This window comes from Telmatherina bonti (genome assembly GCF_933228915.1).
Source record: "Telmatherina bonti genome assembly, chromosome: 10".
NCBI classification, from domain to species: domain Eukaryota; kingdom Metazoa; phylum Chordata; class Actinopteri; order Atheriniformes; family Telmatherinidae; genus Telmatherina; species Telmatherina bonti.
The window spans coordinates 758,089-778,629 of NC_136628.1; the positions used below are offsets into that span (position 1 = coordinate 758,089).

The 20,541-nt window shown below is 49.4% G+C and overlaps 2 protein-coding genes across 3 annotated transcripts in view; both read right to left on the bottom strand.

The window, feature by feature from the left end:
• ska2 (spindle and kinetochore associated complex subunit 2) overlaps positions 1–1,848 on the bottom strand; it is a 29,063-nt gene extending 27,215 nt beyond the window's left edge. The window contains exons 1-2 of the mRNA XM_079247883.1: positions 1,796–1,848; positions 1,486–1,572 (exon numbers count right to left, since the gene is read on the bottom strand). Of these exons, the coding sequence (XP_079104009.1) occupies positions 1,486–1,572; positions 1,796–1,828 (120 nt within the window). The 5' untranslated portion in view covers positions 1,829–1,848. The remainder of the gene's footprint in view (positions 1–1,485; positions 1,573–1,795) is intronic.
• A 1,412-nt stretch (positions 1,849–3,260) lies between these two features.
• Positions 3,261–19,477, bottom strand: tiprl (TIP41, TOR signaling pathway regulator-like). 2 transcript variants are annotated; one of them, XM_079247073.1, is made up of 8 exons: positions 19,427–19,477; positions 8,964–9,088; positions 8,684–8,863; positions 6,117–6,216; positions 5,918–6,049; positions 5,586–5,681; positions 5,428–5,490; positions 3,261–4,673 (listed from the first exon to the last, which is right to left on the bottom strand). In XM_079247073.1, the coding sequence occupies exons 2-8, from the start codon at positions 9,086–9,088 to the stop codon at positions 4,566–4,568; spliced, it is 804 nt and encodes a 267-aa protein (XP_079103199.1). In that variant the 5' UTR covers positions 19,427–19,477; the 3' UTR covers positions 3,261–4,565. The 2 variants fall into 2 exon arrangements, with proteins under 2 accessions (XP_079103199.1, XP_079103200.1); XM_079247074.1 differs by lacking the exon at positions 8,684–8,863.
• Positions 19,478–20,541: the final 1,064 nt, after the last annotated feature.

Consider the following 20,541-nt stretch of genomic DNA (forward strand, 5'->3'; position numbering starts at 1 on the left):
GGTCTCTAGGATCCTGAAAGACCTCCACCTGGTCTCTAGGATCCTGAAAGACTGACCTCCACCTGGTCTCTAGGATCCTGAAAGACGGACCTCCACCTGGTCTCTAGGGTCCTGAAAGACGGACCTCCACCTGGTCTCTGGGATCCTGAAAGACGGACCTCCACCTGGTCTCTAGGATCCTGAAAGACCTCCACCTGGTCTCTAGGATCCTGAAAGACGGACCTCCACCTGGTCTCTAGGATCCTGAAAGACGGACCTCCACCTGGTCTCTGGGATCCTGAAAGACGGACCTCCACCTGGTCTCTAGGATCCTGAAAGACCTCCACCTGGTCTCTAGGATCCTGAAAGACGGACCTCCACCTGGTCTCTAGGATCCTGAAAGACCTCCACCTGGTCTCTAGGATCCTGAAAGACAGACCTCCACCTGGTCTCTAGGGTCCTGAAAGACGGACCTCCACCTGGTCTCTAGGATCCTGAAAGACGGACCTCCACCTGGTCTCTAGGATCCTGAAAGACGGACCTCCACCTGGTCTCTGGGATCCTGAAAGACGGACCTCCACCTGGTCTCTAGGATCCTGAAAGACGGACCTCCACCTGGTCTCTAGGATCCTGAAAGACGGACCTCCACCTGGTCTCTAGGGTCCTGAAAGACCTCTCCACACACACCTGGCTTCTGACAGGCAGCAGGTGAAGCGAGCTTGCAGGTGGATTCAGACAGCATCAGAGTAAACACCAGTTAAAACACGTGTTTCATGTAAAGGACATTTTTATACTGACAATATCTTTGCATATTTAAAAGCTGTTTTATTGTTTTGATTTAAACTTTATGATACTAATAAGCGTGTGGGAGACATGCAGAGACACATGACAGTCTGATGTTGCTTTATATAGTTAACAACTGAGATAGATCCCTCTAGTGTAGGCCATAATATATGATGATATGATACATAAAGTTATGTTTGCTGGATTTGTTCATTTATTTATTACAACTTCCTAAAAAGAATTTAGTGGGACGAACCGTCTCTGAAACGATGAGCCAACAATGAAGCGGGACTGGCAACAGGTCCTCTGGGTACGTATGCAGGCGGGTCATACACGTTAGAAATAAATACATATACGTACCAACTCATGTTCAGCCAATCAGAGGAGGATCCTTCGTCACCTTTAATACGATGGAGTTTCATGAGAAGCAAATTCATTCTTGTTCAATTCAAAACGCTTTGTTTTACTTTTGGCGGCAGAAGAGTTGTGAAATGCGAGTTGGTCACTACCGGTTAGTGCTCTACGTCCATGTTCCATCTGGGACAGTACTTACCCACCGTAGTGCGCACTATGGTGGGTTGGTGCTATGCACTATGCACTAACGAATTGAGACAGACGTCAGCTCCTATAGGCGGCGTGATACAATGCGGCGTCTACGTATATATGATGTCTGTGGGTTCTGGCAGCAGCTCCACAGAAACCAGGAACAAACTGTGTCGTCACCTCATATCCATTATCTGCAGCGCTGTTGATGAAGTCCAGCTTCAGTCTCCTCTCGATGTAGTCCAGGTCTGCCTCGGACTTCAGGAACTGTGAAACCAACAAGAAACACATGAAGAGGAGTTCCTGCTTCTGCAGGAAAGACTTTTCTAAGTTCAGCAGGTTAAAACAAAACCACGTGGTGACCCGGAACTTCTGAGCTTATAGATCTGTTTCCTCACAAACACAACGAGGGGAGAAAGTCGTGGTGATAAAACATCTTCTTCTTCACAGGGTTTCGCTCTGGAATCAGAAAACAAGCCGCTTTTCTCACCATCGCTTCGAGCCTTTCCACCGCTGCCTCCATGTTGAATCTTCCTTCTCTGTTTGACCGGGGCCGCTGATTGGTTAAGGCTCATACACAGAGAAAGCTGATTGGTTAAGGCTCATACACAGAGAAAGCTGATTGGTTATCCTGCTGCTGCGTTCAATGACAAATGGATATTCGGCTACTCGTTGCTCCGACCAGGTTTATGTCTTGTCCCAGTGTTCTGACGGAGGAAGGTGAAGATTTTCGGGGGGGGGGGGGGCTGCAGAGCTCCGAATGAATTGAAACTTCAACAAAAACTAATGTTTCTCCTGAAAGAAATGTTTAAAGACCCTGAGTGATGAAAACAGATTCAAATGCATTTCTACATCAGTTATTAAAAATGTAACTAAAAAAAGTAGAATAAAGAATACACAAGTTTTCATGTTTATTGTTTGTTGCTCTGAAAACATATTTACCATTAGTATCGAGTTTGAAATCTGGAATATTGTCTGGCAGATTATTGATACACCCATCCAGCTCAGTTTAATCTCATTATTATTAACTTTTTGGGGACTAATAAAGTATTTTTCATTCATTCATTTACTGATCACATCAGATTCAGTTCAGCTCCCGGGGATCAATACCTCATCAACCACATGTTGTTATGCAAATTAGAGCCCTGAAGACTTTCTTGGAAGAAGTTCACCGCCTTTCAGATGCTTGTAGTTCCAGATAATATGAACATAGCAAATGTTGTTCCAGTTTCTAAAAAAGAGCAATAAGCTTCTGATGGCCAATAACCTTTCCTCAGTTTCCTAAAATTCTGCAGAAGCTTTTTGTAAAACATTTAAAATCTTTTGTCAAGAATAATATGGATTTTGTCAAACCGGACTACAACCGATGCTATCATCAATATGCCCGAGGAGTCAGTTCTGCTTTGGATAAAATAAAAATTTCAGTCGATATATTTATTGATCTAAGGCGATCTTTTAATACTATTGACACAGTTAATATTAAAAAACTTGAAACCTATGGGATTCGTGGAACTGTTGTCTCTTGGGTCAAAAGTTATTTCAAATCAAAATGTATTTATTTTGCACTTTTCATACATGAAGCAGCACAAACCAGTAAACAATTCGACACATAATCATTCACACACATTTACTGAAGACACCCCATCCCATGTTGCATGGCAAAACTCTGAAGTAATCTTCTTTCTCTTTAACCAATAATAATAAATAATAATAATAATAATATTAAAAGAATAAACATCCAGCTTGGCAGTCTGTGAGGAAATGATTTCTGGGGGATCCTTTCACACACACGGCCCAGACCTGCACTACAGCCAAATGGCTGCAATGCAAGGGCCAACCTGTCAAAGGCCATCTCCATGGCAACGACCCAGCAGGCTGAGTAGGCATAGCCCCCAGCGTGGAGGACCCCCATGAGGAAAACACTGGAGTAATAAAGCTTAACAGATCAAACAGGACGAAGACCTACAAGGAACCAGCTAAGAACACAAAAAAAAGAAAACAAGTAAATAAAAGTAAACATAAGAATAAAATATTTTATTGATAGTGATAAAATCAGGTAAAAATAAAGAACAAAAATAAAACAACAAAAATAGATAAATAATCCTTACATAGACTAAAAACCAGATAAGATCATCTAAAAGCTAAACTGAAAAGGTCTTTTTAAAAACATCAACAGTCTCTGCAGCCATAAGGTTCTCCTGCAGGCGGTTCCACAGACGGGACCATGATGATGGAACGTGGCCTCGCCGTATGTTTTGGTTCTTACTTCAGGAACATGTAAGGGGCCGGTACCAGAGGACCTCAGGGTCCGCCAGGGCACATATCTTAAAAGGATGTCAGATAAATAAAAAGGCCCAAGACCATTTAAGACATTTAAAAATCACTAAGAGAATCTTAAATGCAGCCATTTTAAAACTGGTGTAACGTGTTCCCGCCCCCCCTGGTCTCCTCGTCAGAACTCACGCCGCCAAGTTCTGCAGTAACTGCAGGCTGGAAATGGACTTTTTAGGAAGACCGGAGAGGAAGGCATTACAATAATCTAATCTACTAGAAATAAAAGCATCTCTGTGCCAATTCTCCTAAACTAACCTATCTTAAACTAACCTGGACAAACTAAACTATGCTTAACTAACTAAACTATCCTAAACTATCACAAACTAACCAAGACTAACTAAAATATCCTAAAATAAACGTACCTAAACTAAACTAACTAACCTGAACTAACTAAAGTAACCAGGTGTTGCTGTTCTGGCTGCTGCACCAAATGAAGATGAATGAATGATTTCACATCAACCTGGAAATATTCTGCTGATCAGATTCTTCCAGGTTGGAGGATTTATGTCCCTTCTGGGCTGCCGTACGGAGGGTCAGACCGGCGCCGAAGCCTCAGTGATACTTCCTCACCTGTTCACACCGCCGGCCGGACACAGATTCGGGTCAGAAATAAAAAGAGAAGCAGGAGATTGAAACTAATTTTTCTAAAGCAGAAGAAACGGTAACATCCTCTAAGTTACGGCGCCCTGGCCTTTGTGGGCGGAGTCACAACCTTAAATACATTCAGGCGGACCCGACCCGTGATGGTCCGTACGCAGCGACGGCGCTGGAGGAGGTCAACAGTTTGGCTCACACACACATTTACACACACTTTATTCAGCAGTGAGTCACTGATGGGGGGGGGGGGGGGGGGGGGGGGGGCTGCAGGAGGGTGAACACATGAATGTCTGTTAGTGATGTCCGGCTGCCGTCGCCATGGCGCCGGCTCAGGGGATGACTTCAGCAGGAAGTTCCAGCTTCTCGCACTGCGTCAGCTTCAGAGACAGATGCTGCGCCACCTCGTTGGGGTCCGTGTGGAGACCGGCCGGGACGCCCTGCTCGCCACGCCGTTCAGACGCCACGTCGTCCACGTCGCAGACGGACAGCATGGAGGACGGAGAGCAGAGAGAGAATTACGTCAGCGTGACGAGATCAGGGTGAAACGTTCACAACGTTTCAGCGTCTTTCCTTCCAACGGCCCGATGCGGGGAACATGGAGTCATCCCAGCAGACACGACACACACACCTCCTGCCATAATCTCCTCACGTCTCGGCTTACACACACACACACACACACACACACACAGTCTCCATGTTTCCACACTCTTCCTGCTACTATCTACCTGCTGTCCTCACTGCAGCACCTCCACCTCAGCTGCATCCCAAACGTCTTCTTGGCTTTATTCCAGCCATAGAGGATCATTATTTTCCTGCTTTTCTCATCACTTGTTGATCTTTGGCTGCTCCTGATTGGACGTTACCGTCAGTTTAAGCTCTCTGATTGGAGGAAAGTCTGACAGGAAGTGTCTTCATCATCATGTCCAGGTGGAAATAGAGGTCTCTTAGCAACATGGTGATGATGGTGATGAAGATGTGATAAATAATGGTGGATTTACCATCTAGAGTCTCTGAATAAACACTACATGTTGTGTCTGGATTGTAAAGAAATGCTGGAAAACCTCCATAGACCATCTGGAGGGTCACATGACCAGTTTACCCCCCAGACTCTGCCGTAGTGGAGAGACGGCTGCAGATCCAGCAGCGTTTTAAGGGTTAAATGTCGTTCAGGAGAACTGTGTTGCTGCTCACCTTCAGCTCCGATATTTTACTCTCCCGCGTGCTGAACTCTCGCAGCAGGAAATCCTTCCCGGCCTGGAGGCACAAGCAGAGGCATGAGGGCGATGGCTGCCGTCAGGGAGCACGCCGCGGCGAGACTCAGCGGGTCCAGCAGTCCAGAGACCACCTACCTCATGGTAAAGCCGGGTGTCATTGATCCTGATCAACACGCCGTCCACACGCAGAAAGAAGCGCATCAACAGGAAGAAGCTGGTTGGCATCACCCTCTGATGGACAGACAACCGTCGTTAGCGCCGTGTGTCCACGCAGCGCCGTCCTCCACATCTTAGTGGTTTCCCTGCTACAACACTCCTGACTAATCCATGGCTAAAGAGCAGACTAAAGCTTTAAACATCAACCTGTGTGTCAGGTGTGTTGCAGCAGGGAAACCACTAAGACGCGCAGGACCAGAGTCCTGAAACATAAACAATGACAACGGTCGTCACGGAAACAAAACACTCACAATTTTGACGCTTATCTGGGAGACTCCGTGGTCATGTAGCTCGTCTTCAAACAGCAACACCTCGTCGAAAAACATGATGTGTTCTCGAGCTTTCAGCTTCTCTATGTCGATGCGCTCCGCCGTCTCCGTCACCTTCAGCAGGTAGAAGGTCGTCATGGTGATGATGATGATGATGCATGACCTCAACTGCAGAACCCACCTTGATCTGCCGACCTTCTCCTATCAGCGTTCCTCTGTAGTCGGTGGTGTACGTCCAGTCAAACGGTCTCAGCACCTCTTTAGAGTGTTCAGAGTCCGCTCTGAAACGATAAACATGGCGAACGCCGTTACGCCTCGCTACGCCTCGTTACGCCTCCACTACGCCTCGTTATGCCTCCGCTACGCCTCGTTACGCCTCGTTACGCCTTCGCTACGCCTCCACTACGCCTCGTTATGCCTCCACTACGCCTCGTTATGCCTCCACTACGCCTCGTTACGCCTCCGCTACGCCTCGTTATGCCTCCGCTACGCCTCGTTATGCCTCCGCTACGCCTCGTTATGCCTCCGCTACGCCTCGTTATGCCTCCGCTACGCCTCCACTACGCCTCGTTATGCCTCCGCTACGCCTCCACTACGCCTCGTTATGCCTCCGCTACGCCTCGTTATGCCTCCGCTACGCCTCCACTACGCCTCGTTATGCCTCCGCTACGCCTCCGTTACGCCTCGTTACGCCTCCGCTACGCCTCCGCTACGCCTCCGCTACGCCTCGTTATGCCTCCGCTACGCCTCCACTACGCCTCGTTATGCCTCCGCTACGCCTCCGTTACGCCTCGTTATGCCTCCGCTACGCCTCCACTACGCCTCGTTATGCCTCCGCTACGCCTCGTTATGCCTCCGCTACGCCTCCACTACGCCTCGTTATGCCTCCGCTACGCCTCCGCTACGCCTCGTTATGCCTCCGCTACGCCTCCGCTACGCCTCGTTATGCCTCCGCTACGCCTCGTTATGCCTCCGCTACGTCTCGTTATGCCTCCGCTACGCCTCGTTATGCCTCCGCTACGCCTCCGTTACGCCTCGTTATGCCTCCGCTACGCCTCCGTTACGCCTCGTTATGCCTCCGCTACGCCTCGTTATGCCTCCGCTACGCCTCGTTATGCCTCCGCTACGCCTCGTTACGCCTCCGCTACGCCTCCGTTACGCCTCCGCTACGCCTCCGTTACGCCTCGTTATGCCTCCGCTACGCCTCGTTATGCCTCCGCTACGCCTCGTTACGCCTCCGCTACGCCTCGTTACGCCTCCGCTACGCCTCCGTTACGCCTCGTTATGCCTCCGCTACGCCTCGTTATGCCTCCGCTACGCCTCGTTATGCCTCCGCTACGCCTCCGTTACGCCTCGTTATGCCTCCGCTACGTCTCGTTATGTCTCCGCTACGCCTCGTTATGTCTCCGCTACGCCTCGTTATGCCTCCGCTACGCCTCGTTATGTCTCCGCTACGCCTCGTTATGTCTCCGCTACGCCTCGTTATGCCTCCGCTACGCCTCGTTTTGCCTCAGCTACGCCTCGTTATGCCTCCGCTACGCCTCGTTATGCCTCCGTTACGCCTCGTTACGCCACCGCTACGCCTCGTTACGCCTCCGTTACGCCACCGCTACGCATCGTGACGCCACCGCTACACCTCGTTACGCCACCGCTACGCCTCGTTATGCCACCGTTATGCCTCATTATGCCACGGCTACGCCTCATTATGCCACGGCTACGCCTCGTTACGCCTCCGCTACGCCTCGTTACGGCACCGCTACGCCTCGTTATGCCACCGTTATGCCTCGTTATGCCACGGCTACGCCTCATTATGCCACGGCTACGCCTCGTTACGCCTCCGCTACGCCTCGTTACGCCACCGCTACGCCTCGTTATGCCACCGTTATGCCTCGTTATGCCACGGCTACGCCTCATTATGCCACGGCTACGCCTCGTTACGCCTCCGCTACACCTCGTTACGGCACCGCTACGCCTTGTTACGCCTCCGTTATGCCTCCGCTACGCCTCGTTACGCCACCGCTACGCCTCGTTACGCCTCCGTTACGCCACCGCTACGCATCGTGACGCCACCGCTACGCATCGTGACGCCACCGCTACGCATCGTGACGCCACCGCTACGCCTCGTTACGCCACCGCTACGCCTCGTTACGCCACCGCTACGCCTCGTTACGCCACCGCTACGCCTCGTTACGCCTCCGCTACGCCTCGTTATGCCACCGTTATGCCTCATTACGCCACCGCTACGCCTCATTACGCCTCCGTTACGCCACCGCTACGCATCGTGACGCCACTGCTCCACCTCGTTACGCCACCGCTACGCCTCGTTACGCCACCGCTACGCCTCGTTACGCCACCGCTACTCCTCGTTACGCCACCGCTACACCTCGTTACGCCACCGCTACGCCTCGTTACGCCTCGTTACGCCTCCGCTACGCCTCGTTATGCCACCGTTACGCCTCATTACGCCACGGCTACGCCTTGTTACGCCTCCGCTACGCCTCGTTACGGCACCGCTACGCCTTGTTACACCTCCGTTATGCCTCCGCTACGCCTCGTTATGCCACCGTTATGCCTCATTACGCCACGGCTACGCCTTGTTACGCCTCTGCTACGCCTCGTTACGGCACCGCTACGCCTTGTTACACCTCCGTTACGCCACCGCTACGCATCGTGACGCCTCCGCTACGCCTCGTTATGCCTCTGGAACAATAAAACTGACGTGTAAAGACCAATGCAGCATGGCCTTGCCTGCTCTCCTGCCATTCCTGAGCACACGCCACTTTGACCGTGTCCTCCATGTTGTTGACCCTCTTCAGAGCATCGATGGCGTTGAATTCGATGCCGTAACCGTCTGTGTGTTGGATGCGAAGGACATTGTCTCCAAACAGCATCTCTGGCAGAGCAGGCATGTTCATCTCCTCGCCTAGCCTGGAGAGGAAAATGGCGGGTCTGCATCAGTCACCTCGCCATGCCACGCAGGCCTCCGATTGGCTCGTTTCATTCACCGTGTGACTTCCTGACATCTCACCTCTCGATGTCTTTAGACTTCATGATGTGGTTTTTGGCAGCCGTCACCTTCCACGGACCAAAAGTAAAGTCCTGCTTGCTGCTCTTGAAGCCGTGCGACATCATGGTGGACAACAGACTCGTCATCTGGGACAGGATCGGTCACCATTCAGTTATTCAAACACACACACACAGTCAGGTTGCGGGGATGGCAACGTGCACGAAGACGACCCGCTCATCAGTTTAACGTCCACCAGCTGGTCCCTGTCACTGTACTGGACTGAACCACTCAGGAACCAGATCCAGCTTCTCACAAAGACTTTATGTATCTTAAAAAGACAACAATAAATACTTCATCTAAAAGAACCCATGGAGTACATATAGCCAGTAGAGTACATATAGCCAGTAGAATATATATAGCCAGTAGAGTACATATAGCAAGTAGAGTACATATAGTCAGTAGAGTACATATAGCCAGTACAGTACATATAGTCAGTAGAGTACATATAGTCAGTACAGTACATACAGTCAGTAGAGTACATATAGCCAGTAGAGTACATATAGTCAGTACAGTACATATATAGCTAGTAGAGTACATATAGCTAGTAGAGTACATATAGTCAGTAGAGTACATATAGCCAGTAGAGTACATACAGTCAGTAGAGTACATATAGCCAGTAGAGTACATATAGTCAGTACAGTACATATATAGCTAGTAGAGTACATATAGCTAGTAGAGTACATATAGTCAGTAGAGTACATATAGCCAGTACAGTACATATAGCCAGTAGAGTACATATAGCAAGTAGAGTACATATAGTCAGTAGAGTACATATAGCCAGTACAGTACATATAGTCAGTAGAGTACATATAGTCAGTACAGTACATACAGTCAGTAGAGTACATATAGCCAGTAGAGTACATATAGTCAGTACAGTACATATATAGCTAGTAGAGTACATATAGCTAGTAGAGTACATATAGTCAGTAGAGTACATATAGCCAGTAGAGTACATATAGTCAGTAGAGTACATATAGCCAGTAGAGTACATATAGTCAGTAGAGTACATATAGTCAGTAGAGTACATATAGTCAGTAGAGTACATATATAGCTAGTAGAGTACATATAGTCAGTAGAGTACATATAGCCAGTAGAGTACATATAGTCAGTAGAGTACATATAGTCAGTACAGTACATATAGTCAGTAGAGTACATATAGCCAGTAGAGTACATATATAGCTAGTAGAGTACATATAGTCAGTAGAGTACATATAGCCAGTAGAGTACATATAGTCAGTAGAGTACATATAGTCAGTACAGTACATATAGTCAGTACAGTACATATAGTCAGTAGAGTACATATATAGCTAGTAGAGTACATATAGTCAGTAGAGTACATATAGCCAGTAGAGTACATATAGTCAGTAGAGTACATATAGTCAGTACAGTACATATAGTCAGTAGAGTACATATAGTCAGTACAGTACATATAGTCAGTAGAGTACATATAGCCAGTACAGTACATATAGTCAGTACAGTACATATATAGCCAGTAGAGTACATATAGTCAGTAGAGTACATATAGTCAGTAGAGTACGTATAGTCAGTACAGTACATATAGTCAGTAGAGTACATATAGTCAGTAGAGTACATATAGTCAGTACAGTACATATAGTCAGTACAGTACATATAGCCAGTAGAGTACATATAGTCAGTAGAGTACATATAGCCAGTAGAGTACATATAGTCAGTACAGTACATATAGCCAGTACAGTACATATAGCCAGTACAGTACATATAGCCAGTAGAGTACATATAGCCAGTACAGTACATATAGTCAGTACAGTACATATAGTCAGTAGAGTACATATAGCCAGTAGAGTACATATAGTCAGTACAGTACATATAGCCAGTACAGTACATATAGTCAGTACAATACATATAGTCAGTACAGTACATATAGTCAGTACAGTACATATAGCCAGTAGAGTACATATAGTCAGTAGAGTACATATAGCCAGTAGAGTACATATAGTCAGTAGAGTACATATAGTCAGTAGAGTACATATAGTCAGTACAGTACATATAGCCAGTACAGTACATATAGTCAGTACAGTACATATAGTCAGTAGAGTACATATAGTCAGTACAGTACATATAGCCAGTACAGTACATATAGTCAGTACAGTACATATAGTCAGTAGAGTACATATAGTCAGTACAGTACATAAAGCCAGTACAGTACATATAGCCAGTAGAGTACATATAGCCAGTACAGTACATATAGTCAGTAGAGTACATATAGTCAGTAGAGTACATATAGTCAGTACAGTACATATAGTCAGTAGAGTACATATAGTCAGTAGAGTGCATATAGCCAGTAGAGTACATATAGCCAGTACAGTACATATAGTCAGTACAGTACATATAGTCAGTAGAGTACATATAGCCAGTACAGTACATATAGTCAGTACAGTACATATAGTCAGTAGAGTACATATAGCCAACAGAATACTTATAGTACATATTACTACATACTACATACACTACCATCTGAACCAGGTTTAAACCCAGTAAAATTTCCCAGCATGGAGAATTAAAATGAACACGTTTTAATCTGCAAACCTTGCCGGACCTGGTCGGATTAAAACCCAGTCTGGAACATGGAGACTGGTTTCAGGACTATGGTTCTGGTTCTGGCCTCAGGACTACGGTTCTGGTTCTGGCCTCAGGACCAAGGTTCTGGTTCTGGCTTCAGGACTACGGTTCTGCTTCTGGCCTCAGGACCAAGGTTCTTGTTGTGGCTTCAGGACTACGGTTCTGGTTCTGGCCTCAGGACTACGGTTCTGGTTCTGGCTTCAGGACTACGGTTCTGGTTCTGGCCTCAGGACTACGGTTCTGGTTCTGGCTTCAGGACTACGGTTCTGGTTCTGGTTCTGGCCTTAGGACTACGGTTCTGGTTCTGGCCTCAGGACCAAGGTTCTGGTTCTGGCTTCAGGACTACGGTTCTGGTTCTGGTTCTGGCCTCAGGACTACGGTTCTGGTTCTTGCTTCAGGACTACGATTCTGGTTCTGGTTCTGGCCTTAGGACTACGGTTCTGGTTCTGGCCTCAGGACTACGGTTCTGGTTCTGGCATCAGGACTACGGTTCTGGTTCTGGTTCTGGCCTCAGGACTACGGTTCTGGTTCTGGCTTCAGGACTACGGTTCTGGTTCTGGTTCTGGCCTTAGGACTACGGTTCTGGTTCTGGCCTCAGGACTACGGTTCTGGTTCTGGCTTCAGGACTACGGTTCTGGTTCTGGTTCTGGCCTCAGGACTACGGTTCTGGTTCTGGCTTCAGGACTACGGTTCTGGCTTCAGGACTACGGTTCTGGTTCTGGTTCTGGCCTTAGGACTACGGTTCTGGTTCTGGCCTCAGGACCAAGGTTCTGGTTCTGGCCTTAGGACTACGGTTCTGGTTCTGGCCTTAGGACTACGGTTCTGGTTCTGGCCTCAGGACTACGGTTCTGCTTCTGGCTTCAGGACTACGGTTCTGGTTCTGGCCTCAGGACTACGGTTCTGGTTCTGGCCTCAGGACCAAGGTTCTGGTTCTGGCCTTAGGACTACGGTTCTGGTTCTGGCTTCAGGACTACGGTTCTGGTTCTGGCCTCAGGACCAAGGTTCTGGTTCTGGCTTCAGGACTACGGTTCTGGTTCTGGCCTCAGGACCAAGGTTCTGGTTCTGGCCTTAGGACTACGGTTCTGGTTCTGGCCTCAGGACTACGATTCTGGTTCTGGCCTCAGGACTACGGTTCTGGTTCTGGTTCTGGCCTCAGGGCTACGGTTCTGGTTCTGGTTCTGGCCTCAGGACGATGTTTCTGGATCTGGCTTCAGGACTACGGTTCTGGTTCTGGCTTCAGGACTACGGTTCTGGTTCTGGTTCTGGCCTTAGGACTACAGTTCTGGTTCTGGCCTCAGGACTACGGTTCTGGTTCTGGCCTCAGGACCAAGGTTCTGGTTCTGGCCTCAGGACCAAGGTTCTGGTTCTGGCCTTAGGACTACGGTTCTGGATCTGGCTTCAGGACTACGGTTCTGGTTCTGGTTCTGGCCTCAGGACTACGGTTCTGGTTCTGGCTTCAGGACTACGGTTCTGGATCTGGCTTCAGGACTACGGTTCTGGTTCTGGTTCTGGCCTCAGGACTACGATTCTGGTTCTGGCCTCAGGACTACGGTTCTGGTTCTGGCCTCAGGACCAAGGTTCTGGTTCTGGCCTTAGGACTACGGTTCTGGTTCTGGCTTCAGGACTACGGTTCTGGTTCTGGCCTCAGGACCAAGGTTCTGGTTCTGGCCTTAGGACTACGGTTCTGGATCTGGCTTCAGGACTACGGTTCTGGTTCTGGTTCTGGCCTCAGGACTACGGTTCTGGTTCTGGCCTCAGGACTACGGTTCTGGTTCTGGCTTCAGGACTACGGTTCTGGATCTGGCTTCAGGACTACGGTTCTGGTTCTGGTTCTGGCCTCAGGACTACGGTTCTGGTTCTGGCCTCAGGACTACGGTTCTGGTTCTGGCTTCAGGACTACGGTTCTGGTTCTGGCTTCAGGACTACGGTTCTGGTTTTGGCCTCAGGACTACGATTCTGGTTCTGGCCTCAGGACTACGGTTCTGGTCTTGGCCTCAGGACTACGATTCTGGTTCTGGCTTCAGGACTACAGTTTTGGTTCTGGCCTCAGGACTACGATTCTGGTTCTGGCCTCAGGACTACGGTTCTGGTTTTGGCCTCAGGACTACGATTCTGGTTCTGGCCTCAGGACTACGATTCTGCTTCTGGCTTCAGGACTACGGTTCTGGTCTTGGCCTCAGGACTACGATTCTGGTTCTGGCTTCAGGACTACAGTTTTGGTTCTGGCCTCAGGACTACGATTCTGGTTCTGGCTTCAGGACTACGGTTCTGGTTCTGGTTCTGGCCTCAGGACTACGGTTCTGCTTCTGGCTTCAGGACTACGGTTCTGCTTCTGGCCTCAGGACTACGGTTCTGCTTCTGGCTTCAGGACTACGATTCTGGTCCTGGCCTCAGGACTACGGTTCTGGTTCTGGCTTCAGGACTACGATTCTGGTTCTGGCCTCAGGACTACGGTTCTGGTTCTGGCTTCAGGACTACGATTCTGGTTCTGGCCTCAGGACTACGGTTCTGGTTCTGGCCTCAGAACTACGGTTCTGGTTCTGGCCTCAGGACTACGGTTCTGGTTCTGGCCTCAGGACTACGGTTCTGGTTCTGGCTTCAGGACTACGGTTCTGGTTCTGGCTTCAGGACTACGATTCTGGTTCTGGCCTCAGGACTACGGTTCTGGTTCTGGCCTCAGGACTACGGTTCTGGTTCTGGCTTCAGGACTACGATTCTGGTTCTGGCCTCAGGACTACGGTTCTGGATCTGGCTTCAGGACTACGGTTCTGGTTCTGGCTTCAGGACTACGGTTCTGGTTCTGGCTTCAGGACTACGGTTCTGCTTCTGGCCTCAGGACTACGATTCTGGTTCTGGCCTCAGGACTACGATTCTGGTCTTGGCCTCAGGACTACGATTCTGGTCTTGGCCTCAGGACTACGATTCTGGTTCTGGCCTCAGGACTACGGTTCTGGTTCTGGCCTCAGGACTACGGTTCTGGTTCTGGCCTCAGGACTACGGTTCTGCTTCTGGCCTCAGGACTACGGTTCTGGTTCTGGCCTCAGGACTACGGTTCTGGTTCTGGCCTCAGGACTACGGTTCTGGTTCTGGCCTCAGGACTACGGTTCTGCTTCTGGCCTCAGGACTACGGTTCTGGTTCTGGCTTCAGGACTACGGTTCTGGTTTTGGCCTCAGGACTACGATTCTGGTTCTGGCCTCAGGACTACGGTTCTGGTCTTGGCCTCAGGACTACGATTCTGGTTCTGGCTTCAGGACTACGGTTCTGGTTCTGGCTTCAGGACTACGGTTCTGGTTTTGGCCTCAGGACTACGATTCTGGTTCTGGCCTCAGGACTACGATTCTGGTTCTGGCCTCAGGACTACGGTTCTGGTCTTGGCCTCAGGACTACGATTCTGGTTCTGGCTTCAGGACTACGGTTCTGGTTCTGGCTTCAGGACTACGGTTCTGGTCTTGGCCTCAGGACTACGATTCTGGTTCTGGCCTCAGGACTACGGTTCTGGTCTTGGCCTCAGGACTACGGTTCTGGTTCTGGTTCTGGCCTCAGGACTACGGTTCTGCTTCTGGCCTCAGGACTACGGTTCTGCTTCTGGCCTCAGGACTACGGTTCTGCTTCTGGCCTCAGGACTACGGTTCTGGTTCTGGCTTCAGGACTACGGTTCTGGTTCTGGCTTCAGGACTACGGTTCTGGTTCTGGCCTCAGGACTACGGTTCTGGTTCTGGCCTCAGGACTACGGTTCTGGTTTTGGCCTCAGGACTACGATTCTGGTTCTGGCCTCAGGACTACGGTTCTGGTTCTGGCTTCAGGACTACGGTTCTGGTTCTGGCTTCAGGACTACGGTTCTGGTTCTGGCCTCAGGACTACGATTCTGGTTCTGGCCTCAGGACTACGGTTCTGGTTCTGGCTTCAGGACTACGGTTCTGGTTCTGGCTTCAGGACTACGGTTCTGGTTCTGGCCTCAGGACTACAGTTCTGGTTCTGGCCTCAGGACTACGGTTCTGGTTCTGGCTTCAGGACTACGGTTCTGGTTCTGGCCTCAGGACTACGGTTCTCGTTCTGGCTTCAGGACTACAGTTCTGGTTCTGGCCTCAGGACTACGGTTCTGGTTCTGGCTTCAGGACTACGATTCTCGTTCTGGCTTCAGGACTACAGTTCTGGTTCTGGCCTCAGGACTACGGTTCTGGTTCTGGCTTCAGGACTACGATTCTCGTTCTGGCTTCAGGACTACGGTTCTGGTCTTGGCCTCAGGACTACGATTCTGGTCTTGGCCTCAGGACTACGATTCTGGTCTTGGCCTCAGGACTACGATTCTGGTTCTGGCCTCAGGACTACGGTTCTGGTTCTGGCTTCAGGACTACGATTCTCGTTCTGGCTTCAGGACTACAGTTCTGGTTCTGGCCTCAGGACTACGGTTCTGGTTCTGGCTTCAGGACTACGATTCTCGTTCTGGCTTCAGGACTACGGTTCTGGTCTTGGCCTCAGGACTACGATTCTGGTCTTGGCCTCAGGACTACGATTCTGGTCTTGGCCTCAGGACTACGATTCTGGTTCTGGCCTCAGGACTACGATTCTGGTTCTGGCTTCAGGACTACGGTTCTGCTTCTGGCCTCAGGACTACGGTTCTGGTTCTGGCTTCAGGACTACGGTTCTGCTTCTGGCCTCAGGACTACGGTTCTGGTTCTGGCTTCAGGACTACGGTTCTGGTTCTGGCTTCAGGACTACGGTTCTGGTTTTGGCCTCAGGACTACGGTTCTGGTTCTGGCTTCAGGACTACGATTCTGGTTCTGGCCTCAGGACTACGGTTCTGGTTCTGGCCTCAGGACTACGGTTCTGCTTCTGGCTTCAGGACTAGATTCTGGTTCTGGCCTCAGGACTACGGTTCTGGTTCTGGCTTCAGGACTACGGTTCTGGTTCTGGCCTCAGGACTACGGTTCTGGTTCTGGCTTCAGGACTACGATTCTGGTTCTGGCCTCAGGACTACGGTTCTGGTTCTGGCCTCAGAACTACGGTTCTGCTTCTGGCTTCAGGACTACGGTTCTGGATCTGGCTTCAGGACTACGGTTCTGGTTCTGGTTCTGGCCTCAGGACTACGGTTCTGGTTCTGGCTTCAGGACTACGGTTCTGGTTCTGGCTTCAGGACTACGGTTCTGGTTCTGGTTCTGGCCTCAGGACTACGGTTCTGGTCTTGGCCTCAGGACTACGATTCTGGATCTGGCTTCAGGACTACGGTTCTGGTTCTGGTTCTGGCCTCAGGACTACGGTTCTGGTTCTGGCTTTAGGACTACGGTTCTGGTTCTGGTTCTGGCTTCAGGACTACGGTTCTGGTTCTGGTTCTGGCTTCAGGACTACGGTTCTGGTTCTGGTTCTGGCCTCAGGACTACGGTTCTGCTTCTGGCTTCAGGACTACGATTCTGGTTCTGGCCTCAGGACTACGGTTCTGGTTCTGGCCTCAGGACTACGGTTCTGGTTCTGGCTTCAGGACTACGGTTCTGGATCTGGCTTCAGGACTACGGTTCTGGTTCTGGTTCTGGCCTCAGGACTACGATTCTGGTTCTGGCCTCAGGACTACGGTTCTGGTTCTGGCCTCAGGACTACGATTCTGGTTCTGGCCTCAGGACTACGGTTCTGGTTCTGGCTTCAGGACTACGATTCTGGTTCTGGCCTCAGGACTACGATTCTGGTTCTGGCCTCAGGACTACGGTTCTGGTTCTGGCTTCAGGACTACGGTTCTGGTTCTGGTTCTGGCCTCAGGACTACGATTCTGGTTCTGGCTTCAGGACTACGGTTCTGGTTCTGGCCTCAGGACTACGGTTCTGGTTCTGGCTTCAGGACTACGGTTCTGGTTCTGGCATCAGGACTACGGTTCTGGTTCTGGCTTCAGGACTACGGTTCTGGTCTTGGCCTCAGGACTACGATTCTGGTTCTGGCCTCAGGACTACGGTTCTGGTCTTGGCCTCAGGACTACGGTTCTGGTCTTGGCCTCAGGACTACGGTTCTGGTCTTGGCCTCAGGACTACGGTTCTGGTCTTGGCCTCAGGACTACGGTTCTGGTCTTGGCCTCAGGACTACGGTTCTGGTTCTGGCTTCAGGACTACGGTTCTGGTTCTGGCTTCAGGACTACGGTTCTGGTTCTGGCCTCAGGACTACGGTTCTGGTTCTGGCCTCAGGACTACGATTCTGGTTCTGGCCTCAGGACTACGGTTCTGGTTCTGGCTTCAGGACTACAGTTTTGGTTCTGGCCTCAGGACTACGGTTCTGGTTCTGGCCTCAGGACTACGGTTCTGGTTCTGGCTTCAGGACTACAGTTTTGGTTCTGGCCTCAGGACTACGGTTCTGGTTCTGGCCTCAGGACTACGATTCTGGTTCTGGCCTCAGGACTACGGTTCTGGTTTTGGCCTCAGGACTACGATTCTGGTTCTGGCCTCAGGACTACGATTCTGCTTCTGGCCTCAGGACTACGGTTCTGGTCTTGGCCTCAGGACTACGATTCTGGTTCTGGCTTCAGGACTACAGTTTTGGTTCTGGCCTCAGGACTACGATTCTGGTCTTGGCCTCAGGACTACGGTTCTGCTTCTGGCTTCAGGACTAAGGTTCTGCTTCTGGCCTCAGGACTACGGTTCTGCTTCTGGCCTCAGGACTACGGTTCTGGTTCTGGCCTCAGGACTACGGTTCTGGTTCTGGCTTCAGGACTACGATTCTGCTTCTGGCCTCAGGACTACGGTTCTGGTTCTGGCTTCAGGACTACGATTCTGGTTCTGGCTTCAGGACTACGATTCTGGTTCTGGCCTCAGGACTACGGTTCTGGTTCTGGCCTCAGGACTACGGTTCTGGTTCTGGTTCTGGCCTCAGGACTACGGTTCTGCTTCTGGCTTCAGGACTACAGTTCTGGTTCTGGCCTCAGGACTACGGTTCTGGTTCTGGCCTCAGGACTACGGTTCTGCTTCTGGCCTCAGGACTACGGTTCTGGTTCTGGCCTCAGGACTACAGTTCTGGTTCTGGCCTCAGGACTACGGTTCTGGTTCTGGTTCTGGCCTCAGGACTACAGTTCTGGTTCTGGCCTCAGGACTACGGTTCTGTTTCTGGCTTCAGGACTACGGTTCTGGTTCTGGCCTCAGGACAACGGTTCTGGTTCTGGCCTCAGGACTACAGTTCTGGTTCTGGCCTCAGGACTACGGTTCTGGTTCTGGTTCTGGCCTCAGGACTACGGTTCTGCTTCTGGCTTCAGGACTACAGTTCTGTTTCTGGCTTCAGGACTACGGTTCTGGTTCTGGTTCTGGCCTCAGGACTACGGTTCTGCTTCTGGCTTCAGGACTACAGTTCTGTTTCTGGCTTCAGGACTACAGTTCTGGTTCTGGCCTCAGGACTACGGTTCTGGTTCTGGCCTCAGGACTACAGTTCTGGTTCTGGCCTCAGGACTACAGTTCTGGTTCTGGCCTCAGGACTACGGTTCTGGTTCTGGTTCTGGCCTCAGGACTACGGTTCTGCTTCTGGCTTCAGGACTACAGTTCTGTTTCTGGCTTCAGGACTACGGTTCTGGTTCTGGTTCTATTGGCGGAACTGTAAACAAACAGCATTAATCGGTTGGTTTCTGACCGGAAGAAACTTTCTGGACTCCAGAAATAAAGCTGACATGAGAACCAGCTGCTGTTATATACAGAATAACTGTGATTTAAATAATAACTGTGATGTAAAGAATAACCATGATTTAAATAATAACTACGATGTAAATGATAACCATGACTTAAATAATAACTATGATTTAAATAATAACTGTGATATAAATAATAACTATAATAATAATAATAATAATAATAACAAAGAAAATTACCTCCGTGTCTCTGCTGTCTACGATGCTTCCTGAGTCCGTCTCTAAAACATGTCCGGCTACCTCTCAGGCTCTCATTCAGTAGTTCCACATTCTGGACAACCTCCTCTTTTCCCGCCATATGGGCTGCGTCTCATTCAGGTTCTGCACTCTTCCTAGTCGGAGGCATACATCATAGTATTGCCAAGTGCTGTCCCAGTTCCAGTCCCAGTCCCCCCAGTCCTCCCAGTCCTTCCTTCGTTTGGCTCCAGATTAGCTTAAAACGAAGGAAACAAGGGATGCATCCTAAGCGCCCTCTAATGGGCAGCAGAGTGTAGGTACCACACCCGCCAGACCGTTTATTTATGTATTTATATGTATAACTCACACATATTTGTCCCAGCAGACAAGCTGGGAGGACAGCGTGTCCAATAATACAATGCCACTTTATTTATAAGGCAGTTCTAAAACAACAAAGTTGACCAAAGTGCCACAATGTGGGGGGTTAAAAACAACAACAACAACAACAAAAAAACCAGAGTAAATAACATACACAAGGACATTTTTTTTTTTTTTTTAAAATTACAGTAATCTAAAAACAGTAAACAATAAAAGCAATCAAAACAATAACCACAAATGAATTTCATTCTGGTCATCCACAGATGTCTTCGTCCCCTTTCATTAAAGAAAAGGCTGAATTTATTACAGTCACTCGGATAACTGGAGACTGGAATAAGGAACAATAATTAAACATGTGCTAAATTATGAAAGATTAATTTTCCTTTGTGTGTAAATGAGCAACATGAGGCGGTTTAGACGAGCTCTCCTCTGGCTGACAGCTCATCCTGTCAAGCTGACGTTAACTTCAGTGGAAAATAATCCTTGTTAGACACATTTACAGTCGTCCTCATATGTATTCATACCCTCCCATTAAAGAAGGAGAAACACTGCTGCCTGGGAAATAAGATAAAACTGACTAAAGTCATAATAAATACAAGTTTGATGAAAATCATGACATTATTTTCTAATTCTGGTTCAACAGAAAAAAAATTTAAAAAGCAAACAAACATGATAAAATAATAAATGTTCCATCAGTCATAAACTAATATTTAGTAGAAGAATCCTGTGATGTTTCCAGT

Coding starts and splice junctions, on each gene's coding strand:
- tiprl (XM_079247073.1), bottom strand. CDS start 9,088: ATGACGAGTCTGTTGTCCACCATGATGTCGCACGGCTTCAAGAGCAGC. Junction 6,050..6,116: donor GAGAAGGTCGGCAGATCAAG/GTGGGTTCTGCA, acceptor TACCTGCTGAAG/GTGACGGAGACGGCGGAGCG. Junction 5,682..5,917: donor CCCAGATAAGCGTCAAAATT/GTGAGTGTTTTG, acceptor TCTGTCCATCAG/AGGGTGATGCCAACCAGCTT.